At 37.8% G+C, this 19930-nt stretch overlaps 1 protein-coding gene across 5 annotated transcripts in view; it reads left to right on the top strand.

The window, feature by feature from the left end:
• The window catches only part of PHKA1 (phosphorylase kinase regulatory subunit alpha 1), a 150613-nt gene that overhangs the window by 77264 nt on the left and 53419 nt on the right, over positions 1-19930 (top strand). For all 5 annotated transcript variants that reach the window (XM_066248707.1, XM_066248709.1, XM_066248708.1 and 2 more), the window contains 4 exons: positions 6780-6889; positions 8114-8258; positions 15760-15838; positions 19234-19400. In XM_066248707.1, the coding sequence (XP_066104804.1) occupies positions 6780-6889; positions 8114-8258; positions 15760-15838; positions 19234-19400 (501 nt within the window). The remainder of the gene's footprint in view (positions 1-6779; positions 6890-8113; positions 8259-15759; positions 15839-19233; positions 19401-19930) is intronic.

Raw genomic sequence — 19930 nt, 5'->3', positions numbered from 1 at the left:
GCTGGAAACAGGGAGAGACAGTCAGACAGACTCCCGCATGCGCCCGACCGGGATCCACCCGGCACGCCCACCAGGGGCGACGCTCTGCCCACCAGGGTGCGATGCTCTGCCCATCCTGGGCGTCGCCATATTGCGACCAGAGCCACTCTAGCGCCTGAGGCAGAGGCCACAGAGCCATCCCCAGCGCCCGGGCCATCTTTGCTCCAATGGAGCCTTGGCTGCAGGAGGGGAAGAGAGAGACAGAGAGGAAGGCGCGGCGGAGGGGTGGAGAAGCAAATGGGCGCTTCTCCTGTGTGCCCTGGCCGGGAATCGAACCCGGTCCTCTGCACGCTAGGCCGACGCTCTACCGCTGAGCCAACCGGCCAGGGCCTTTTTTAAACTTTTTTTAAATGGAAAATTGCCATCAGTTTCTTACTGCTTTATACAAGGATTTTTTTTTTTTTTCATGTACTGGGGATGGTAACACTTTGTCTTCCACATATTATTGCAATATTTTGCTGTTTTACTATTTCCCTTTAACTCTGTATTTGATGTTTATATATAGAAAATTTACATTTTTATGTAGTAAAATTTTCCTTTTTGGTATTTTTCTTTGCTATTATGCTTAGACTCTTTCCTAGGTCAGGTACATAATCACTGCATTTTTTCTCCTTTATTACAATTTCACATTTAACTCTTAGTCAAGAATTTTAATTTTAGTTTATCTTATGAGGTAAGAATTGTTATTTGTTTGCCAAATAATTAGCTAGTCTTTTCAGCACAGTTGATTGAATGTTCATGTAAACAATTCTGAAATGCTACCTTTATCATTTATTGTACATATGTATGCTCACTATGTATATATTTTTCCAGTCTTACTTTTTAGTACTATTGATCAGTTTCTTCTTTCCTGTAACTATACTTTTTAAGATATCATAACTATAGCCTCACCAATGAGTCCTGAATCCTATTAAATCCCTAGATGTGGAGGTGATTTTTGAAATCTCCAACACAAGAATGTTCATAATAGCTTTATTTACAATAACAAAACACTGGAGAGAAAACTCAAATGTTTATCAACAAGTTAATGGATAAATAATGATACATTCATAGCCTGGAATATTACACAGCAATTAAAACGAGTGGGCTTATTCCTCTATGTACAACAATATGAATAACTCTCATAGACATAGTGTTGAGTAAAAGAAACGAGATATAAAGCAAAGTACATATTGTATAGTTCTACTATTATAAAGCTTTAAAATGGACAACTCCTACTACTTATTTATGGTAATTAAACTTTGGTGGTAAACTTTGTGAATGGAACAAAAGGGAGGTTTTCAGGATCCTGGTAATGTTTCTTATCTTCATTTGAATTGTGTTTACTATGTAAAAATATGTACTTAACTTCATGTATATTATACTATAAGAAATTACCAAAAAAGACCTAGTGTCCAATGATGGATGAAAAACAAAAAACAACCAATGAAATGTGATGTATATATACCATAAAATGTTCAGCTGTTTTTTAAATTTTTATTTAGAAAATTAAATTTAACAGGGTGACATAGATGAATGAGAGTACATAGGTTTCAGGTAAACAATTCTATAGCATTTGAACTGTTGACTATGTTATATACCAATCATCCAAAGTCAAATCATTTTCTGTCACCTTATTTGTCCCTCTTGACACTCTTCTCCCTACCCAGTTCCTCATGGTCACCTCCCCCATGTCTGTCTCCCCCAGGTAACCACTTCACTTTTAATTATGTCCATGAGTCCCAGTTTTGTATCCCACCTATGTATAGAATCATACAGTTCTTTGCTCTTTCTGATTTACTTATTTCACTCAGTATAATGTTATTGAGGTCCATTCATGTTGTTGTAAATCAGGGATAGTCAACCTTTTTATACCTACCGCCCACTTTTGTATCTCTGTTAGTAGTAAAATTTTCTAACCGCCCACCGGTTCCACAGTAATGGTGATTTATAAAGTAGGGAAGTAACTTTACTTTATAAAATTTATAAAACAGAGATACCACAAGTTAAAGCATAGAATAATAATTACTTACCAAGTACTTTATGTCAGATTTTCGCTAAATTTGGCAGAATAAATCTTTATGAAACAACTTACTATAGTTAAATCTATCTTTTTATTTATACTTTGGTTGCTCCGCTACCGACCACCATGAAAGCTGGAACGCCCGCTAGTGGGCAGTAGGAACCAGGTTGACTAGCACTGTTGTAAATGATGCTATGTCATCATTTCTTATGGCTGAGTAGTATTCCATTGTATATATGTACAACATCTTCTTCATCCTTTCCTCTATCGAGGGACACTTTGGTTGTTTCCATGTCTTGGCCACTGTGAATAATTCTGCGATGAACATGGGGGTGCATGTGTTTTCATGTACCAATCTTTTTGAGTTTTGGGGGTATATACCCAGTGAAGGGATTGCTGGGTCATACGGTAGTTGTATTCTTAATTCTTTGAGGAACCACCATACTTTCTTTTACAATGGTTGTACTAGTTTACATTCCCTCCAGCAGTGAATGAGAGTTCCTTTTTCTCTATAGCCTCTCCAACACTTGTTATTACCTGTCTTGTTGATAATAGCCAGGTGTGAGGTGGTATCTCATTGTAGTTTTGATTTGCGTTTCTCAAATAGCTAGTGAAGATGAGCATCTTTTCATATATCTCTTGGCCATTTAAAAAAAAATTTTTTTTTTATTTTTCTGAAGTTGGAAACAGGGAGGAAGCCAGACAGACTCCTGCATGTGCCCGACCGGGATGCACCTGGCATGCCCACTAGGGGGCGATGCTCTGCCCATCCAGGGCAATGCTCTGCCCATGTGGGGCATCGCTCTGTTGCAACCAGAGCCATTTAGCATCTGAGGCAGAGGCCATGGAGTCATCCTCAGCACCCAGGCCAACTCTGTTCCAGTGGAGCCTCGACCGTGGGAGGGGAAGAGAGAGACAGAGAGGAAGGAGAGGAGGAGGGGTGGAGAAGCACATGGTCGCTTCTCCTGTGTGCCCTGTCTGGGCATTGAACCTGGGACTCCTGCACGCCAGGCTGACGCTCTACCACTGAGTCAACCGGCCAGGGCCACTCTTGGCCATTTGTATGTCCTCTTGGGAGAAGTGTCTGTTCAAGTCCTCTCCCCATCTCCCCATCTTTATTTTTCTTAGTGAGAGAGACAGAGACAGAGAGTGAGATAGAGACAGGGATAGATAGAGACAAATAGACAGGAAGGGAGAGAGATGAGAAGCATCAATTCTTCATTATGTCACCTTAGTTGTTCATTGATTGCTTTCTCATATGTGCCTTGACCAGGGGGCTCCAGCCAAACCAGCGACACCTTGCTCAAACCAGTAGCCTTAGGCTCAAACCAGTGACCTTGGGCTTCAAGCCAGTGACCTTTGAGCTCATGCCATCGACCATAGAGCCTTGTCTATGATCCCATGCTCAAGCCACCAACTTTGCACTCTAGTTGGTAAGCCCGTGCTCAAGCTGATGACCTTGGGGATTTGAATTTAGGTCCTCAGCATCCCAGGCCAATACTCTAACCACTGCGCAACTGCCTAGTCAGGCTCCCCAATTGTTTAGTTGGATTGTTTGCATGTCTGTTGCTGAGCTTGTGAGTTCTTAATATATTTTGAATATTAACCCCTTATCAAAGCTGTTGTCTGGCCCTGGCCAGTTGGCTCAGTGGTAGAGCGTCGGCCTGGCATGCGGGGGACCCGGGTTCGATTCCCGGCCAGGGCACATAGGAGAAGCGCCCATTTGCTTCTCCACCCCCACCCCCCTCCTTCCTCTCTGTCTCTCTCTTCCCCTCCCGCAGCCGAGGCTCCATTGGAGCAAAGATGGCCCGGGCGCTGGGGATGGCTCCTTGGCCTCTGCCCCAGGCGCTAGAGTGGCTCTGGTCGCGGAACAGCGACCCCCCGGAGGGGCAGAGCATCACCCCCTGGTGGGCAGAGCGTTGCTCCTGGTGGGCGTGCCGGGTGGATCCCGGTTGGGCGCATGTGGGAGTCTGTCTGGCTGTCTCTCCCCGTTTCCAGCTTCAGAAAAATACAAAAAAAAAAAAAAAAAAAAGCTGTTGTCTGTAAATATCATCTCCCATTTAGTTGGCTGCCTTTTTGTTTTGTTGTCAGTTTCTTTTGCTGCGCAGAAGTTTTTAGTTTGATATCATCCCATTCATTTATTTTTTCCCTTTACTTCCCTAGCCTTTGGAGTCAAATTCATAAATTGTTCTCCATGGCCAAGGTTTATGAGTTTAGTACCCATGTTTTTCCAGTGTAATTTATTGTTTCAGATCTTATATTTAGGTATTCAATCCATTCTGAATTAATCTTTGTGCAGGAAGACAAACTGTAGTCAAGTTTCATTCCTTTGCATGTGACTTTCCAATTTTCCCAGCACCATTTATTGAAAAAGCTTTCTTTTCTCCATTGTGTATTTTTGGCTCCTTTGTCAAAGATGATTTATCCATATATACGTATGTGGTTTTATATCCGGACTCTTGATTTTGTTCTGTTGGTCTGTATGTCTGTTTTTCTGCTAATATATTCAGCCTTAAAAAGAATAAAATTTGGACACATATGCAAAATGGATGACTGTTAAAAACCATATACTAAATGAAATAAGTCAGTCACAGAAGAACAAATATTGTGTAATTCCATATATATGAGGTACTTTGAGTAAGGAAATTCATAGGGATGGAATGAATGATGGTTGGCTGGAACTGAGGGGACAGGAGCATAGGGGATTATTCTTTAATGGGTACAGTTTCAATTTGGGAAGATGAAAAAGTTCTGGAGATAGGTGATGGTGATAATTTACAACATTGCAAATGTACTTATTGCCACTGAACTATTTAAAATGGTTAAACTTGTGCCTGACCTGTGTTGGCATAGTGGATAAAACTGTTAACCTGGAATGCTGAGGTGGCTGGTTCAAGACCCTGGGCTTGCCAGGTCAAGGCACATACAAGAAGCAACTTGATGCTTCCCATTCATTCCCTCACCATCCTTATTTTTTTCCTCTCTCTCTTCTCTCCAAAATCAATAAATAAAATGTTTAAGAAAAGAATTCTTTAAAAATCATTAATTTGTAAGTTTTCTGCTATGTATATTTTACCATAATAAAAAAGAAACAAAAGGGAAGGCGCAGTGGATAAAACTGGTTGTGATACTAATCGCAAGTAAAATATGTGCTTTATAGAATGGAGCCTGGAATATCACCAAGGCATTGAAAACCCTTTGGTTCTGTCCCTAAGAGTTAAGCAACACTAAAAATATGACATATTTGATAAATTTCACACTTACATAAAGGAGGGGGGAAATTCCCAAGAAAAATATGTTCTAGAAAAAATAAGTAGTACTAATTCTGACATAAAAAGATATTCAATATATGTTTTGTCACTGGCACTCGGCAACCTGTTTGGAGCTACAAGCAATCCACAGTTTGGGTGTGCCTCTGTGGGGCCTGGGTGCATGTAGGAAGAACCAAGCTATGCACCATGGCCGGCTTTTAATAGCACTTGGCCCTGGGGCCATTAACAAAGGTCCCTGGACAACCCAAGTTCTGCCTCCAACTGCCTCTTCCTGCTGGCTGCCTTTTTAATCACAGAAAGTTTCTCTGGTGAGGTTGGGAGAATGGGGCTGATGGATTGCCCCTCTCTCCCCAGAGCCTCACATTTAGTCTATCCTGCATATTGCCCTGACCTTGGCAAGGTGAAGCCACTAGGAATCTGGCAGGTGGGGCCTTTGAAGCCCAGAGGGTGGGCCTACCAGCAGCCAAGAAGGTTGAATCTCCCATGAGGGGAAATGCCAGTCAGGTTCATTAAAACGTGGGAAGAATGGCCTTCACCTCAAACCCAGACAGCTGAGTCACTTACACCCTCTGAGTCTGCTCAGAATGCTACACCCTTGCCAAGGCAGCTGACTCCTCGGCAGGGACTAATCTCTGCATGGTGAGGTGAGAGGGAGTCCATTGTGTTGATTGATGCCACACAGCTGAGGGGAGTGTTTCACCCAAGAAAGATGATGTCTGCAGCATTGGAGAATGACTCAGCAGTGATCCTGCAGGCTGTCCCTCCGGGTCTCTCCTCAGAGCCAAAAACCCGACTCTCTCATGACTCTAGTTGGCTCTGCCCTCCCACTGCCAGAGCCCAGGGTGAGTGACTGAGAATGACATCTTGTGTGTTGGCTGTGTAAAAGATTCCTGCATCTCTACAGACTTCTGTCTCTTTGTGGCAGACAAAAACCCTGCAGACTTCCACAGCCAAATGCTATGTGGGCACTTCTCCCTGGTGCTCTGGGCTGGGGAACCTGGCTTGAGATTTAGGACCCATACCTCTCAGGGAAACCCCCACAGCTGATATATCCTTCCAGAACCTCAGCCACCACCTATAGGAATGGGTCCAGCCTTTTTCGCATCTGGACCCTTTCTACCAGTCTTCATGTGGCTTCTCTAAAGCCTTGGTTATAAGATTTCTCTCTGGCTAGTATGTAGTTGGTTATTCAAGATGGTTGTTCCATAATTTACTTGTAACTCCACTTTGGTCCTGGGAAGAGGTCAGTATAGCTTACATTTATTCCACTGCCATCTTCGGTCTACAAGAGTGTAAAGTTCTTATGAGCTACACAGTGCTTATTATGGTACTCTACATGACATGAACACTAATTTGAGACATAGAACTTAGTTTGTTCAATCGAAAGTATAAATCAATACAAAAAATCTTTGCTGATTTGATTTGTACATTAACAATATGGTGACCATGTCTCATTTCTATCTCAGGATGCAATAGTAGAATGAAACTCAGTGGCCGACCCTACAGACACATGGGAGTCCTTGGAACTTCAAAACTCTATGACATTCGGAAAACGATCTTTACCTTTACTCCACAGGTTGGTGGAATGAGATGACCGCTCACAGAAATTAGGGGATCAGGGAACGTGCAGATACTCCAGTGCCTTCACCCTTTTGTATAGTGCATTTTCACTCATGAAATAAAAGTTGGTTTTGCATCTCATTTGCATAATCAAACAACTTTTTTAACTTGTTGTTTGCTTTTCTGATGTTCTTGTTCAATAAAAAAAAATCAAATCCTTCCTTTTTTATCACTTCATAATCATGTTGAAATATCCCCTAATTTTTCTGAGCTGTATATATTGAGATGAAAGGAAATAAAAGAGAAACATTACAGAAATAAAGCATTTACTGGAGTTTGGAAAAGTGTCAGAGTTCCATAGAGGCCTTGTACAAATTAAGTTGCTCAGTAACTACTTGTTGAGTTGAACTGAATTGAATTTCCAGAACAGAGTTTTGCCAAGTGATTATGGCTATTGAGTAGTCTTAGATGTTGCAGAAGTAGTGACTAGGGATTTTACAAAGGTTTGAGCACTTTAAGAAGTACTCCTTACTTTTAAAAGTTAAGAAGAAGACTATTCTTGTTTGTATTTATCCTTTATAAACAAAATCAAATCTTTTATTTTTCAGCTACCAAAGTATTTGTTCTCTTTGTTTAGGGAAAGGGCCCTTTTTACAAGCCTGGAGATCTTTGATATCCTCTTCTAAACAAAAATGTCAATACTGTTTTAGCCATGATTATTAACATTGTTAATCTGATGTTTATTGTCTATATTATAATAGTGTGCCCAATTATATGTGTATCTGAGGAAGAGAAACTATTTCCTGAAAAGAAAGCTTAAGTTCTACATTGTCATCTTACATCTGAAATAGTGTAGCTGAGATATAGAAAAAAAAACTGAACCATAGTGTATTTCTGATCTTGCCATTGCTAGCCATATGGCTTTGCTAATCTATTTAAAGTCTCTTGGCCTTATTTTTATCTATTGAAAGAATAAAAACATCACTTGGTTGTTATAGAATTAAATAAAATTATGTACTTTAAAACACTTTGTAAATTATAACACACTGTAAAAATATAAAAAATTATGGCATATAACAAATAAACCACCAGACACTGTGGAAATAATTAAGCATTAAATTTGAAAGTATTGTTGCCTTTGTGACAGCTTATATACTCTTCTGAATATATGATTACTTTAAAATATTTTTGAGAATTGTGAGAATAAATTATTCTGAGCTGTTATTTTAATTTTTCTCAGTTTATAGACCAGCAACAATTCTACTTGGCCCTGGACAACAATATGATAGTGGAAATGCTTAGAACAGACCTCTCCTACCTCTGTAGCCGCTGGAGGATGACAGGCCAGCCCACCATCACCTTCCCCATCTCACACACCATGCTTGGTAAGTTTGTGTGAGGCAAGGAATAAATGTTCATTTGGAACAATTTATGTGGTTAGTTATTTAAAATCTTGGAGTCACTGGAGAGCTACTTCTTATCATTAGTTATTTATTAGCTCCAACTTTGTGCCAGGTACTTTTCTGAGGACTGGTAATACATGAAGTGAATAAGGAAAATATTTCTACTCAAGGAACGTATATTACAAAAAAAAAAACATGTAACTAGTAAACCAATATACAAGAATATTTTAGGTGGTTTGAAATCTATAATTTAAAAAAAGTAATAGAATAACTTGGTTGGAGGCTACTTCAGATAATTTGTTTTTATGTCAATTTGCAGAAACTTTATTAATACAACCCCCCCTTTTGGGTATTTTTCTGAAGTGAGATGCAGTGAGGCAGAGACACTGACTCCTGCATGTGCCCAATCGGGATCTACCCAGCATGCCCACCTGGGGGTGATGCTCTGCCCATCTGGGCATTGCTCTGCTGAAACCGAGCCATCCTCAGCATCTGGGCCACCTTTTGCTCCAATGAAGCCTTGGCTGCAGGAGGGGAAGAGGGAGATAGAGAGAAAGGAGAAGGGGAAGGGTAGAGAAGCAGATTGGCGCTTCTCCTGTGTGCCCTGGCCAGGAATCGAACCTGAGGCTTCCACACACCAGGCTGATGCTATACCGCTAAGCCAACCGGCCAGGGCAATACAATTCATTTTAAAGAGAGTAATACTACATTCTGCTTCTGTTTTACTCCAGTGGAGAATCAAAATTTTATAGATATATTCCCAGACATCTCCTTTCAAGACTTGTCTAATTGACGCAGTAAAATCGAGGAGGAAAAAGGCTTTCAGTTTATCTTTCCTTTATTGTCTGGGCTTCCTGACTTACTTGAAACTGAGTGAAAGGTTTTATTGTTCTCAGTTCCTGGAGGACTACAGCCAATGCTGAAGCATTTCTTCCTTTCTGTGTCCCTGTTGTTACTTCAAACAGCCTGTCTGTACTGCCAAAGTATATAGAATTCCTTTTTATTAAAGAAGAATCCTTTGTCATAAATCATTCGAAGTCTGGAAAGACTGTTAGAGATTTTGTTCACATCTCTTAAAGTGCTTCAAAATCATAGGAGTTGAAGAAGTAGGGTAGTCCTTCATTTTGTCTTTCTTCTTTACATAAGACAATTAGCAGGTTCCCATTTAATAACCACTGTGTTCCCAGAATTGTCTTCAGAAAGTGTGAACTCTAATTTGGGAGGCAAAGATAATAACATGAAAATAATAGAAAATAATTCAAGAAAATATATAAAGTAGCACCAAACCATTACATTATTATTTTATAGTGAAAGTAATCAATTGTCAAAGAAAATTTCTTGACTAACGTTGGACTTATTCAGGGTTTTTTTTTTTTTTTGATGAGTAGTATTCATATGACAGGGGGTAGAAGGAAAGGTATTTTAAGTGAGACCTGGAGGGAGGGATGAGCATGACCTGTGAGTGGGCAGTGAAGAAGCCAAACTGAAAAGAATGAGCTTTGTATGTTAGAGTCTAATTATTAACAAAATTGGATAAGTAAGGTGGTATCAGATTATGAAAACATTGAAAATAAGCATATATTTAAAGCAGATTTTCCCAGAAGTATGAAACTAAAGTTCTTGAACATGCAATGATATGATGAAAGTAATACTGAGTTGGTGAATATATTGTATTCATATGTCAAGGCACATATTGAGAAAGCAATCACTGAACAACTAAGGTGCTACAACAAAGAATTGATGCTTCTCATCTCTCTCCCTTCCTGCCTGTCTGTCCTTCTCTCTGTCACTCTCTCTTTCTATGTTTCTCTCACACACACAAAAAAAGGTTGAACAGATATGAACAAAGCCTCAGGGAACTATGGAAGTAATAACAAAGGTTCTAAAATTCACATTATGAGAGTTCCAGAAGGACAGGAAAAAGAATATGGGGCTGAAAAAGTATTATAATTAATAATGGCTGAAAAATAGCAAAAAGCATAAAACTGGAGATTCAAAAAACTGTGAAAACACCAAACAGGATAAACTCATGCCAAATCACATAATAGTCAAACTTCTGAAAATTAAAAGGAATAAATCTTGAAATGAGAAATAGAGAAATGATATTTTGCCCATATTGGAAAAGCAATTAGAATGATTAGAGTGTCTCATTAAAAACCCTAGAGAACAGGAGAAAGTGGCACATTTTTTAAGTGCTGAAAGAAAGGAATTAAAAACTTAAGAATTTAAATCCATCAAAACTATACTTCAAGAAAAAAGGGGAAAATGCCTTCTCAGATGAAGGAAAACTCAGTAAATTTGTCTCAAAAGGATGGCTTACAGCAAATTCTTGAAATGAAAAGGAAGTAATACAAGACGGAACGTTGAAACATCAAGAAAGAAAAAAGAATAGTGGAAAGAGTAAGAATATGGGTAAATGCAGTAGATATTCTCCACTCCAGTTTTGAGGTTGAACTAAAAATTTTAGCTCTGTCTAATGTGGTTCTCAAAGGGGAAGAAATCTTTAAGGCAGTTATATTATAAATGGATGAAAGTAAGGGACTGAAAGGGAGGTAATGTTTCTAGACAACACTAACTGGTAAAATGTTGATATTAGTAGACAGTAATGTACATATAATGCAGTTGTATGTATAATGTAATTCCTAGAGTAACCACTTAGAAATTTAAACAAGGATAAAGAGTTAAAAAGACTATAGATAAATGAGAAACAAACTCACAGATACATAGAACAAACAGATGATTTACAAAAAGGAGCATATATTTAAAGCAGATTTTCCCAGAAGTCTGAAACTAAAGTTCTTGAACATGCAATGATATGATGAAAGTAATACTGAGTTGGTAAATATATTGTATTCATATGTCAAGGCACATATTGAGAAAGCAATCACTGAACAACAAGGAGGGAAGTTGGAGGTATGGGTAAGGAGGAACAAAAGGTACAAACTTCCAGTTATAAAATAAGCTGCTAGGATGTAGTTGACAAAACAGGGAATATAGCCAATAATGTCATAATAACTGCACAGTGAGAGAAGGTGATAACATTGTAACATACAGTGGTCCCTCATCTATCATGGGGCTTAGGTTCCAGACCCTCCCCACAATAGGTGAGAATACACGAAGTAGCGACCTTATATTTATTTTACTATTTATATATATTTTAAGGCTTTATTTTGACTTAATATTCTTTTAATATGTTTTAATTAATATTTTAATATTTTTATATTGTTTTTAATTTTTAGGCTAGAAAATGCTTATTTTACTGCAAAAATAATTAAAATAATAAATATATAAAAATACCTATATACTGCAAAATCCAGCAATATAGTGAAAAATCTGCGATACAAAATTATATATATATATATATATATATATATATATATATATATATATATATACAATTTAAAAATTTGCAATACAGTGAGGCCACAAAATGTAAACCACGATATGGTGAGGGACGACTGTATATAAATATTGAATCATTATGTTGCAGACTTGAAACTAATATAATATGGTGTGCCAACTATACTTCAATAATTTTTTAATTAGACAACTCCATCATGGATTATTATACAGTTATGTTAAAATATGTCATGAAAACACTTAAGTAACTCAAAATGAAATTCTTGTATGTGTTTTAGAAGGCAGGAAAAAGGAAATGGATAAATGAAGAACAGAGGAACAAAGAGAAACAATAAGTAAAATGTCAGACATAACTGTAACATATAAATAATTATATTAACTGTAAATGAAAATTTAAGTGCAGCAATCAAAAGACTGAAATGGGCAGAGTAGGTTAAAATATGACCCACTGGCCCTGGCCAGTTGACTTAGTGGATAGAGTGTTGGTCCAGCATACAGATGTCACAGGATTGATACCTGGTCAGGGCACACATGAGAAGCGACCATTTGCTTCTCTCTTCCTCCTTCTCCCCATTTGCTTCCTCTCTTCCCCTCTCACAGCCAGTGGCTCAGTTGGTTCAAGCATTAGCCTGGACACTGGATAGCTCAGTTAGTCTGAGTGTTGGCCTCAGGCGCTAGGGATATCTTGGTTGATTCGAGCATGGGAACCAGATGGGAGTTGCCATGTGGATCCCGGTTGGGGCACATGTGGGAGTCTCTCTATTTCCTCTTCTCTCACTTAAAAAAAATGACCCACATGTATGTTGTCTTTATGAAATTCACTTCATATATAACAATATAGGTAAGCTGAGATGAAAAGAATGGGAAAAGATATACCATGAAAAATTAATTTTTAAAATTCAGAAGTGGTTAGGTTAATATCTGGTAAAGTAGACTTCAGAGTAAAGAGGAAAAAAGCAGATAATGAAAACATTAGGAGTGAGAAAGGGAATATCCAACAGAAATAGAAGAGACTATAGAAATTATAAAAGAATACCAATTACAATTTGTAAATCTAGATAGAATTGACAAATTTTCTAGAAAAGTAAATAATATAAAAATAAATGTAATGTAAATTATGCATAAAATATACAATAAAATTAAAAAGCTAAAGAAGAGCATAAATTATTTTAATTGCTAGAGAGAAAAACAACCATGTTGCTTAATGGAAATAGTGAATATTGAGAAGATGTTTATTTTCATTAAATTAATCTATCAATTCAGTGCAGTTTCAAATCAAATAAAAATACAAATTTGTATGAACAAGCTAAATCTAATTCTTTTTTGGTGAGAGGAGGAGAGATGGTGAGGCAGACCCCACATGTGCCTCAACTGGGATCCACCCGGCAACCCCCATTTGAGGCCAATGCTTGAGTACTGAGCTATTTTTTTAAATAATTTTATTTTTTTAATGGGGTGACGTCAATAAATCAGGATACATATATTCAGAGATAACATATCCAGGTTATCTTATCGTTCAATTATGTTGCATACCTATCACCCAAAGTCAGATTGTCCTCTATCACCTTCTATCTAGTTTTCTTTTTGCCCCTCCCCCTCCCTCTTTCTCTCTCCCTCTCCACCCTCCCCCCATAACCACCACACTCTTATCAATGTCTCTTAGTCTCACTTTTATGTCCCACCTACGTATGGAATAATGTAGTTCCTGTTTTTTTCTGATATACTTATTTTTTTAGTGCCTGTGACTGAGGTGCTCAGACCAACAGAGTTATCCTCAGTGCCTAGGGCTGACATTCGAACCAATCGAGGCACTGGTTATGAGAGGGGAAGAAAGAGTTGGGAGAGAGAGTGGGAGAAGCAAATGGTCACTTCTCATATATGCCTTGAGTGGAGATCAAATGTAGCATGTTCTCACACCAGCTGACACTCTATCCACTGAGCAAAATAACCAGGGCCTAAACTTCTTATGGAAGAGAAATGTATGAGAATAGCCAGACTTTTAAAAAACTAAATACAATAAAAGAATATAGATCCATCAAGATTAAAATACTGATCTGATAGCAGTCCACGTATAGTAGTCCCCAACTTGCCTGGGACATGAATCATTCCTTTGTCCAATGCATCCATACTGTATATACAACCCACTACTTAGTTACTTAGTAACTGTTGTGGTTATCAGATATTTTGAAAGAGAGAGAGAGACTGCAATTCACATAACTTTTATTACAGTCCATAGTTTTATTTTATTATTAGTTATTGTTAATCTCATACTATGCATAATTTATAAATTAAAATTTATCATAGATGTGTGTGTATAGGAAAAAAACAGTACATGTAGGGTTTGATACTATATATGTATCAGTTGAGATCTTGGAACATATTTTCCACAGACAAGGGGGATTACTGTCAAAGCAAAATAAATACATACATATATACATATATATGTACATGCATACATAAATACATTTGGGGAAATCATTTATTTAGGCCTGCTACTTTACATTTTATACAAAATTAAATTCTAAATATATTAAAAAGCTAAGCAAAGAAATCTATAAAAGTATTAGAAGAAAATATGGGAGAATATTTTTTTATCTTGGACTAAAGAATGTTGTTCTTCGTTAAGCACAAAAAGGAAAAATTAACAAACTTTAAAAACATGAAAATTTAAATAAATATTTTATACAAAAACAAACTGGTTGAGTTTGAAAGACAATAAAGTAGGCCCTAGCCAGATTGCTCAGTGGTGGAGTGCCAGCCCAGCATGTGGAAGTCCCGGGTTCGATTCCAGGCCAAGGCACACAGGAGAAGTGCCCATCTGCTTCTCCACCCCTCCCCCTCTCCTTCCTCTCTGTCTCTCTCTTCCCCTCCCACAGCTAAGGCTCCACTGGAGCAAAGTTGGCCTGGGCACGGCCGACGGCTCCATGGCCTCTGCTTCAGGTGCTAGAATGGCTCCGAATGCAACAGAGCAATGCCCTAGATAGGCAGAGCATCGCTCCCTGGTGGGCATGTCAGGTGGATCCCGGTCGGGCACATGTGAGAGTCTGTCTCTCTGCCTCCCCTGTTTCTCACTTCAGAAGAATACAAAAAAAATGATAGAGAAAAACAATAAAGTAGGTAAAGAATTTTCCAAAAATATGAAAAAAAGGGTAATATGCACAAAATGTAAAAATGGAGACCTTTAAAGTCAATTTAAAAAAAGATAAACTACTTAAATAGAAACATGGGGAAAGGACATGAACAGTCAATTCATAAAAGAAATAGAAATATAGCCAGTATATGCATGAAAGCATGCTCAATCTTACTAATAACAAAATTATAAAATTAAAACTGTCTTTTAAAACATATTAGATAAAGATTAAAAAGATTATTAATGTTGATTGTTGTTAAAGGTGTAAAAAAAAGTCACTTTCTATACTGATGATGGAAATAGAATTGACTCAAATTTTTTGGTGGGCAATTTGGCAATCTCTATAAAATGTTTTGTGAGTGTTCCCTTTTTCCTAACAGTTCTACCTGTAAATATTTCCCCTAAGGAGATAATAGCATACGTGCATATAGATGTAGGTACAATGATCTTTATCACTGTATTTCTTATAATACAGTCTAAATATCTGCTGTGGAGTAATTTTTAGCTTTTACAAAGGATAAGTTAGAAAAAGTTGGATCTGGAAAGAATATATATAATATGATCTCCTAACGTAAAGTCAGATCATTGTTAGCCTTCTGATTATTTTTAACACAATCCAAGGCTCATTAGATGGCATATTATATAAAATATTCAGCACAGTGTTTGGCTTGTAACATTCAACAGATGGTTGCTGTTGTAATTATTGTCAGCATTCAGTAACCAAGTGTTCTGCCATCGGCTTGGTTCTCTGCTAAATATATTATATATGATAAATAAAATAATGTCTTTGAGAAACTCTGTGTATTGGTTATCATCCCTACCATTTGCCCATTCTGCAGTATTGTTGGCTCTCAGATGAGTTGTTGAAATACAGTAGTCAATGAGCAGTATTTATTTGTACCATCTTCACCAGACTGTTGATTTGAAATAATTGAAAATTTTCCCATATTTAAAAGTTAAAACCACAACAATTCTTGTAAAATTCTCTTCAAGATGAAGATGGAACCAGCTTGAATTCAAGTATCCTGGCAGCACTCCGAAAAATGCAGGATGGCTATTTTGGTGGTGCAAGGTGAGTGACCTCTTTAGTGAAATGAAATTTGGAAGCTCGGTACAGTAATTGTAGACTTGTTATATCTTTCTGTGTATCTTTTTTTTATAGCTGCATCTTTTTTATATTAAATTTATTGGGGTGACATTGGTGACCAAGATTATGTAGATTTCAAGTTTACAATTCTATGATACATGATCTGTATCTTGCATTGTGTGACTACACCCCAAAGTCAAATCTTCTTCTGTCACCATATATTTGTATGCTTTACCCATTTCTACCTCCCAACCCTCCTTTCACTCTGGTAACCACCATACTGTTGTCTGTGTCTAAAAGATTTTGTTTTGATTTTCTTGTTTGTTCACTTGTTTTCATTTTTATATCCCTCTTGTAAGTGAAATAATATGTTTCTTAATTTTTTCTGTCTTATTTCACTTAGCATGATATTCTTTCTATGTGTCTTTAACAAAAATTTCATCCTATTCAGGGAAGCTCGTGTTTGATAAATGGAATGATGAAATTTAATTTTATAGAGAAGCATTTGAATTTTTTCTCACTCAGATCTTTGCCTAGATCTTAACAATTCAGTGGACAAGAAAACTTATTCTTTATATTTTATTTTTCATTTATTTTATCTATTTTCTTTATTTTTTTTATTGGGGTGATGCTGGTCAACGTTGTAGAATGGTACACCTGAAAACTTATTTTTTTAAAAAAAGAGCTTCTTGCCTGACTGGTGCTGATACAGTGGATGGAATGTCAACCTGTAACACTGTGGTCCCAGGTTGAAACCCTGAGGTCACTGGCTTGAATGTGGGCTCATCTGGCTTGAGCATAGGCTTTCCAGCTTGAATACAGGGTTGCCAGTTTTACCATGGGATCGTGAACATGATCTCATGGTAGCTGGCCTGAGCCCAAAGATCACTGACTTGAGCAAGGGGTCACTGGCCTGTCTGGAGCCCACCCCAACCCCCACCAGGTACACATGAGAAGCTATCAATGAACAACCAAAGTGACACAACTATGAGTTGAAGCTTCTTGTCTCTCTCCCTGTCTCTCCTCTATCTCTCACTAAAAAAAAAAAAAATAATAAATAAAATAAAATAAAATAAAATCACTGAACTTTTCAATTCTGGTTGGTTTTCCTTTTTTTCCTATGTCTTAATTTTGGAAAAATTTCATGCTAAAGAATTTATATTGAAAATCTTTCTGTCCTCCTTCCTTCCACTCCTCCCTTCCTCTCTTCTTTCCTACCCTTCTCCCTCTCTCACATACATATGTGCATGCACACACACATATACACACACTTTTTTTTGCTGAACTCTGTGAGAGTTAGTCAGAAACATAACTCTTGTACGCTAAATACTCAGTTTCTATCTTCTAAGAAAAAGAGTATTCTCATTCATAACTGCAATGTTATCATAACACTCAGAAAACTTATTACTAATACAAAACTATTGTTTAATATAGAGCTCATATTCAAAATTACCCATTTGTCCCAATAATATTTTCCCATAGCTCCCCCCCCGCACCCACTCCAGAGTCCAATCAAAGATCACCCATTGACATTTAGTTATTATTATATATCCTTGATGTTTTTTTTTAAATAAATTTTTATTAATGGTAATGAGATGACATTAATAAATCAGGGTACATATATTCAAAGAAAACATGTCTAGGTTATTTTGTCATTAAATTATGTTGCATACCCCTCGCCCAAAGTCAGATTGTCCTCCGCCACCCTCTATCTAGTTCTCTGTGCCCCTCCCCCTCCCCCTAACTCTCTCCCTCCCTCCCTCCCTCCCTCCCTCCCATGTCCTCCCTCCCCCCACCCCTGGTAACCACCACACTCTTGTCCATGTCTCTTAGTCTCGTTTTTATGTTCCACCAATGTATGGAATCATGTAGTTCTTGTTTTTTTCTGATTTACTTATTTCACTCCGTATAATGTTATCAAGTTCCCACCATTTTGCTGTAAATGATCTGATGTCATCATTTCTTATGGCTGAGTAGTATTCCATAGTGTATATGTGCCACATCTTATTTATCGATATTTTTAAATGTAGAACAGTTCCCTGGTCTTTTGTTAATATTTTATGAGTGTTTTCATTACAGTTTTGTAAAAAAGAAGATCAGTTATTTTGAAAAATATCTCTCAATTTGGTTGAAGTGTTATCTGTCAGGTTTTTCTATATCCTTTGTCTAATAGTCTTTTACCAAATAGTCTTAGGTTACATTGATGAATTAGTTATTATTAGCGGAGTCATAAAATGATGATTTTGTGTTTTGATCATTCTGCGTACATTTAATATTTGGAACCTTTCTGTTTAAAAAATAGCTTTCCCCTACTCCCTTCTATTTTATAGTTTTAGTGTCAGCATAGATGCATGGATTTTTATTTTGTTTATTGTTTCATGCACCAGTCCTGTCATAATTTATTTTAGTGTTCAAATTATATAATATCTAGGCATTGGGAACCCCTTCCAACTGGCTTCTTTAGAAAATCAGTGCTACTGAGTTTCCCTTTGGACTTTGCAATTGGCTTTATAAGTAGGGGAGGATATGGCTTACAATCTATTATAATTAGTGAATTTTTAAAATACCATCTTTTATTTTCCAAATGGTCTTTCTGAGTATTTTTAAGAATGATGTAGGCCCTGGCCGGTTGGCTCAGCGGTAGAGCGTCGGCCTAGCGTGCGGAGGACCCGGGTTCGATTCCCGGCCAGGGCACATAGGAGAAGCGCCCGTTTGCTTCTCCACCCCTCCGCCGCGCTTTCCTCTCTGTCTCTCTCTTCCCCTCCCGCAGCCAAGGCTCCATTGGAGCAAAGATGGCCCGGGCGCTGGGCATGGCTCTGTGGCCTCTGCCTCAGGCGCTAGAGTGGCTCTGGTCGCAATATGGCGACGCCCAGGATGGGCAGAGCATCGCCCCCTGGTGGGCAGAGCACCGCCCCTGGTGGGCGTGCCGGGTGGATCCCGGTTGGGCGCATGCGGGAGTCTGTCTGACTGTCTCTCCCTGTTTCCAGCTTCAGAAAAATGAAAAAAAAAAAAAAAAGAATGATGTTATTGATATGTGACGATTTTTCTTCATTTCATCCTACTTTCTCTGGTAGCCAATAGAAATTTTAGCCATGTTTGACATAGTTATCAATATAGCCACATAGCAGGGAAAGAAAGAAAAACTGATCTTCTGGTGGATCGTGAACCCATAATTGTAGTTTTTATTAACATAGTACCCTAACCTACAATACATCATGCCAAGAGGAAAGTAAAGTTTCACTTTTGCAAAGTTTGTACTAATGTATAAACATTAGTGATCCCCCAACAAAACATTCTGGGTAGGCTTTTTCACTAAATTGTGTTGTTTTAAAAAGTATATTTTCTCATTTCTTGTTTTCTATTTACTGTCTAATTGTCAGGATTCAAACAGGTAAATTGTCAGAGTTTTTGACAACATCTTGCTGCACACATTTGAGCTTCATGGACCCTGGACCTGAAAGTAAACAGTACAGTGAAGATTACAATGACAACTATAGTGAGCTGGAATCTTGTGACTGGATGAATGACTATGATCCAACCAGTAATGGTAAGAAGGATTCATAAAGGCACAGGCCTTGCTGGACAAGAATACAAGTATTGTTTAGTATCCTTCTTAATATTTCTCACTACATACCTGTTTAATACATGTACTTTTTGTTTGGCTTCACTTTTCATCCTTCTACTTACCTTTGGTTTCTGGACTAATATCCCTGTTGTGATTGTGGGGTATGGAGTTGGACTGTCCCTTACTAAGTCAGGTTAGGGAAGATTTCTCTGATGAGCATATAACATGGCTGGTGATTTCAAAATGACAGGAAACAGTGTGATGAGTGTGATACTTAAGTATATAATAGGAAAACTACACATATATACTACTCCTTTTGATGCTAGAACATAAAATATGAAATTTAGTTAGAGTGCTTTTTATATATAATATTATATGGGAACTTCAGAATCTCCTGGGAGGTCTGCATAGTTTAAAAAAAATGAATTTGGCATATGTGTTGCTTTTCTATTACACACAAGACAAATAAAGCATAACAAAGTCTAATTGACTGTTAGAAATACTAAGATAAT

Source organism: Saccopteryx bilineata, chromosome X (genome assembly GCF_036850765.1).
Source record: "Saccopteryx bilineata isolate mSacBil1 chromosome X, mSacBil1_pri_phased_curated, whole genome shotgun sequence".
NCBI lineage: Eukaryota > Metazoa > Chordata > Mammalia > Chiroptera > Emballonuridae > Saccopteryx > Saccopteryx bilineata.
The sequence above is the reverse complement of the archived record's forward strand: the minus strand, read 5'-3'. Positions and strand labels throughout refer to the sequence as shown.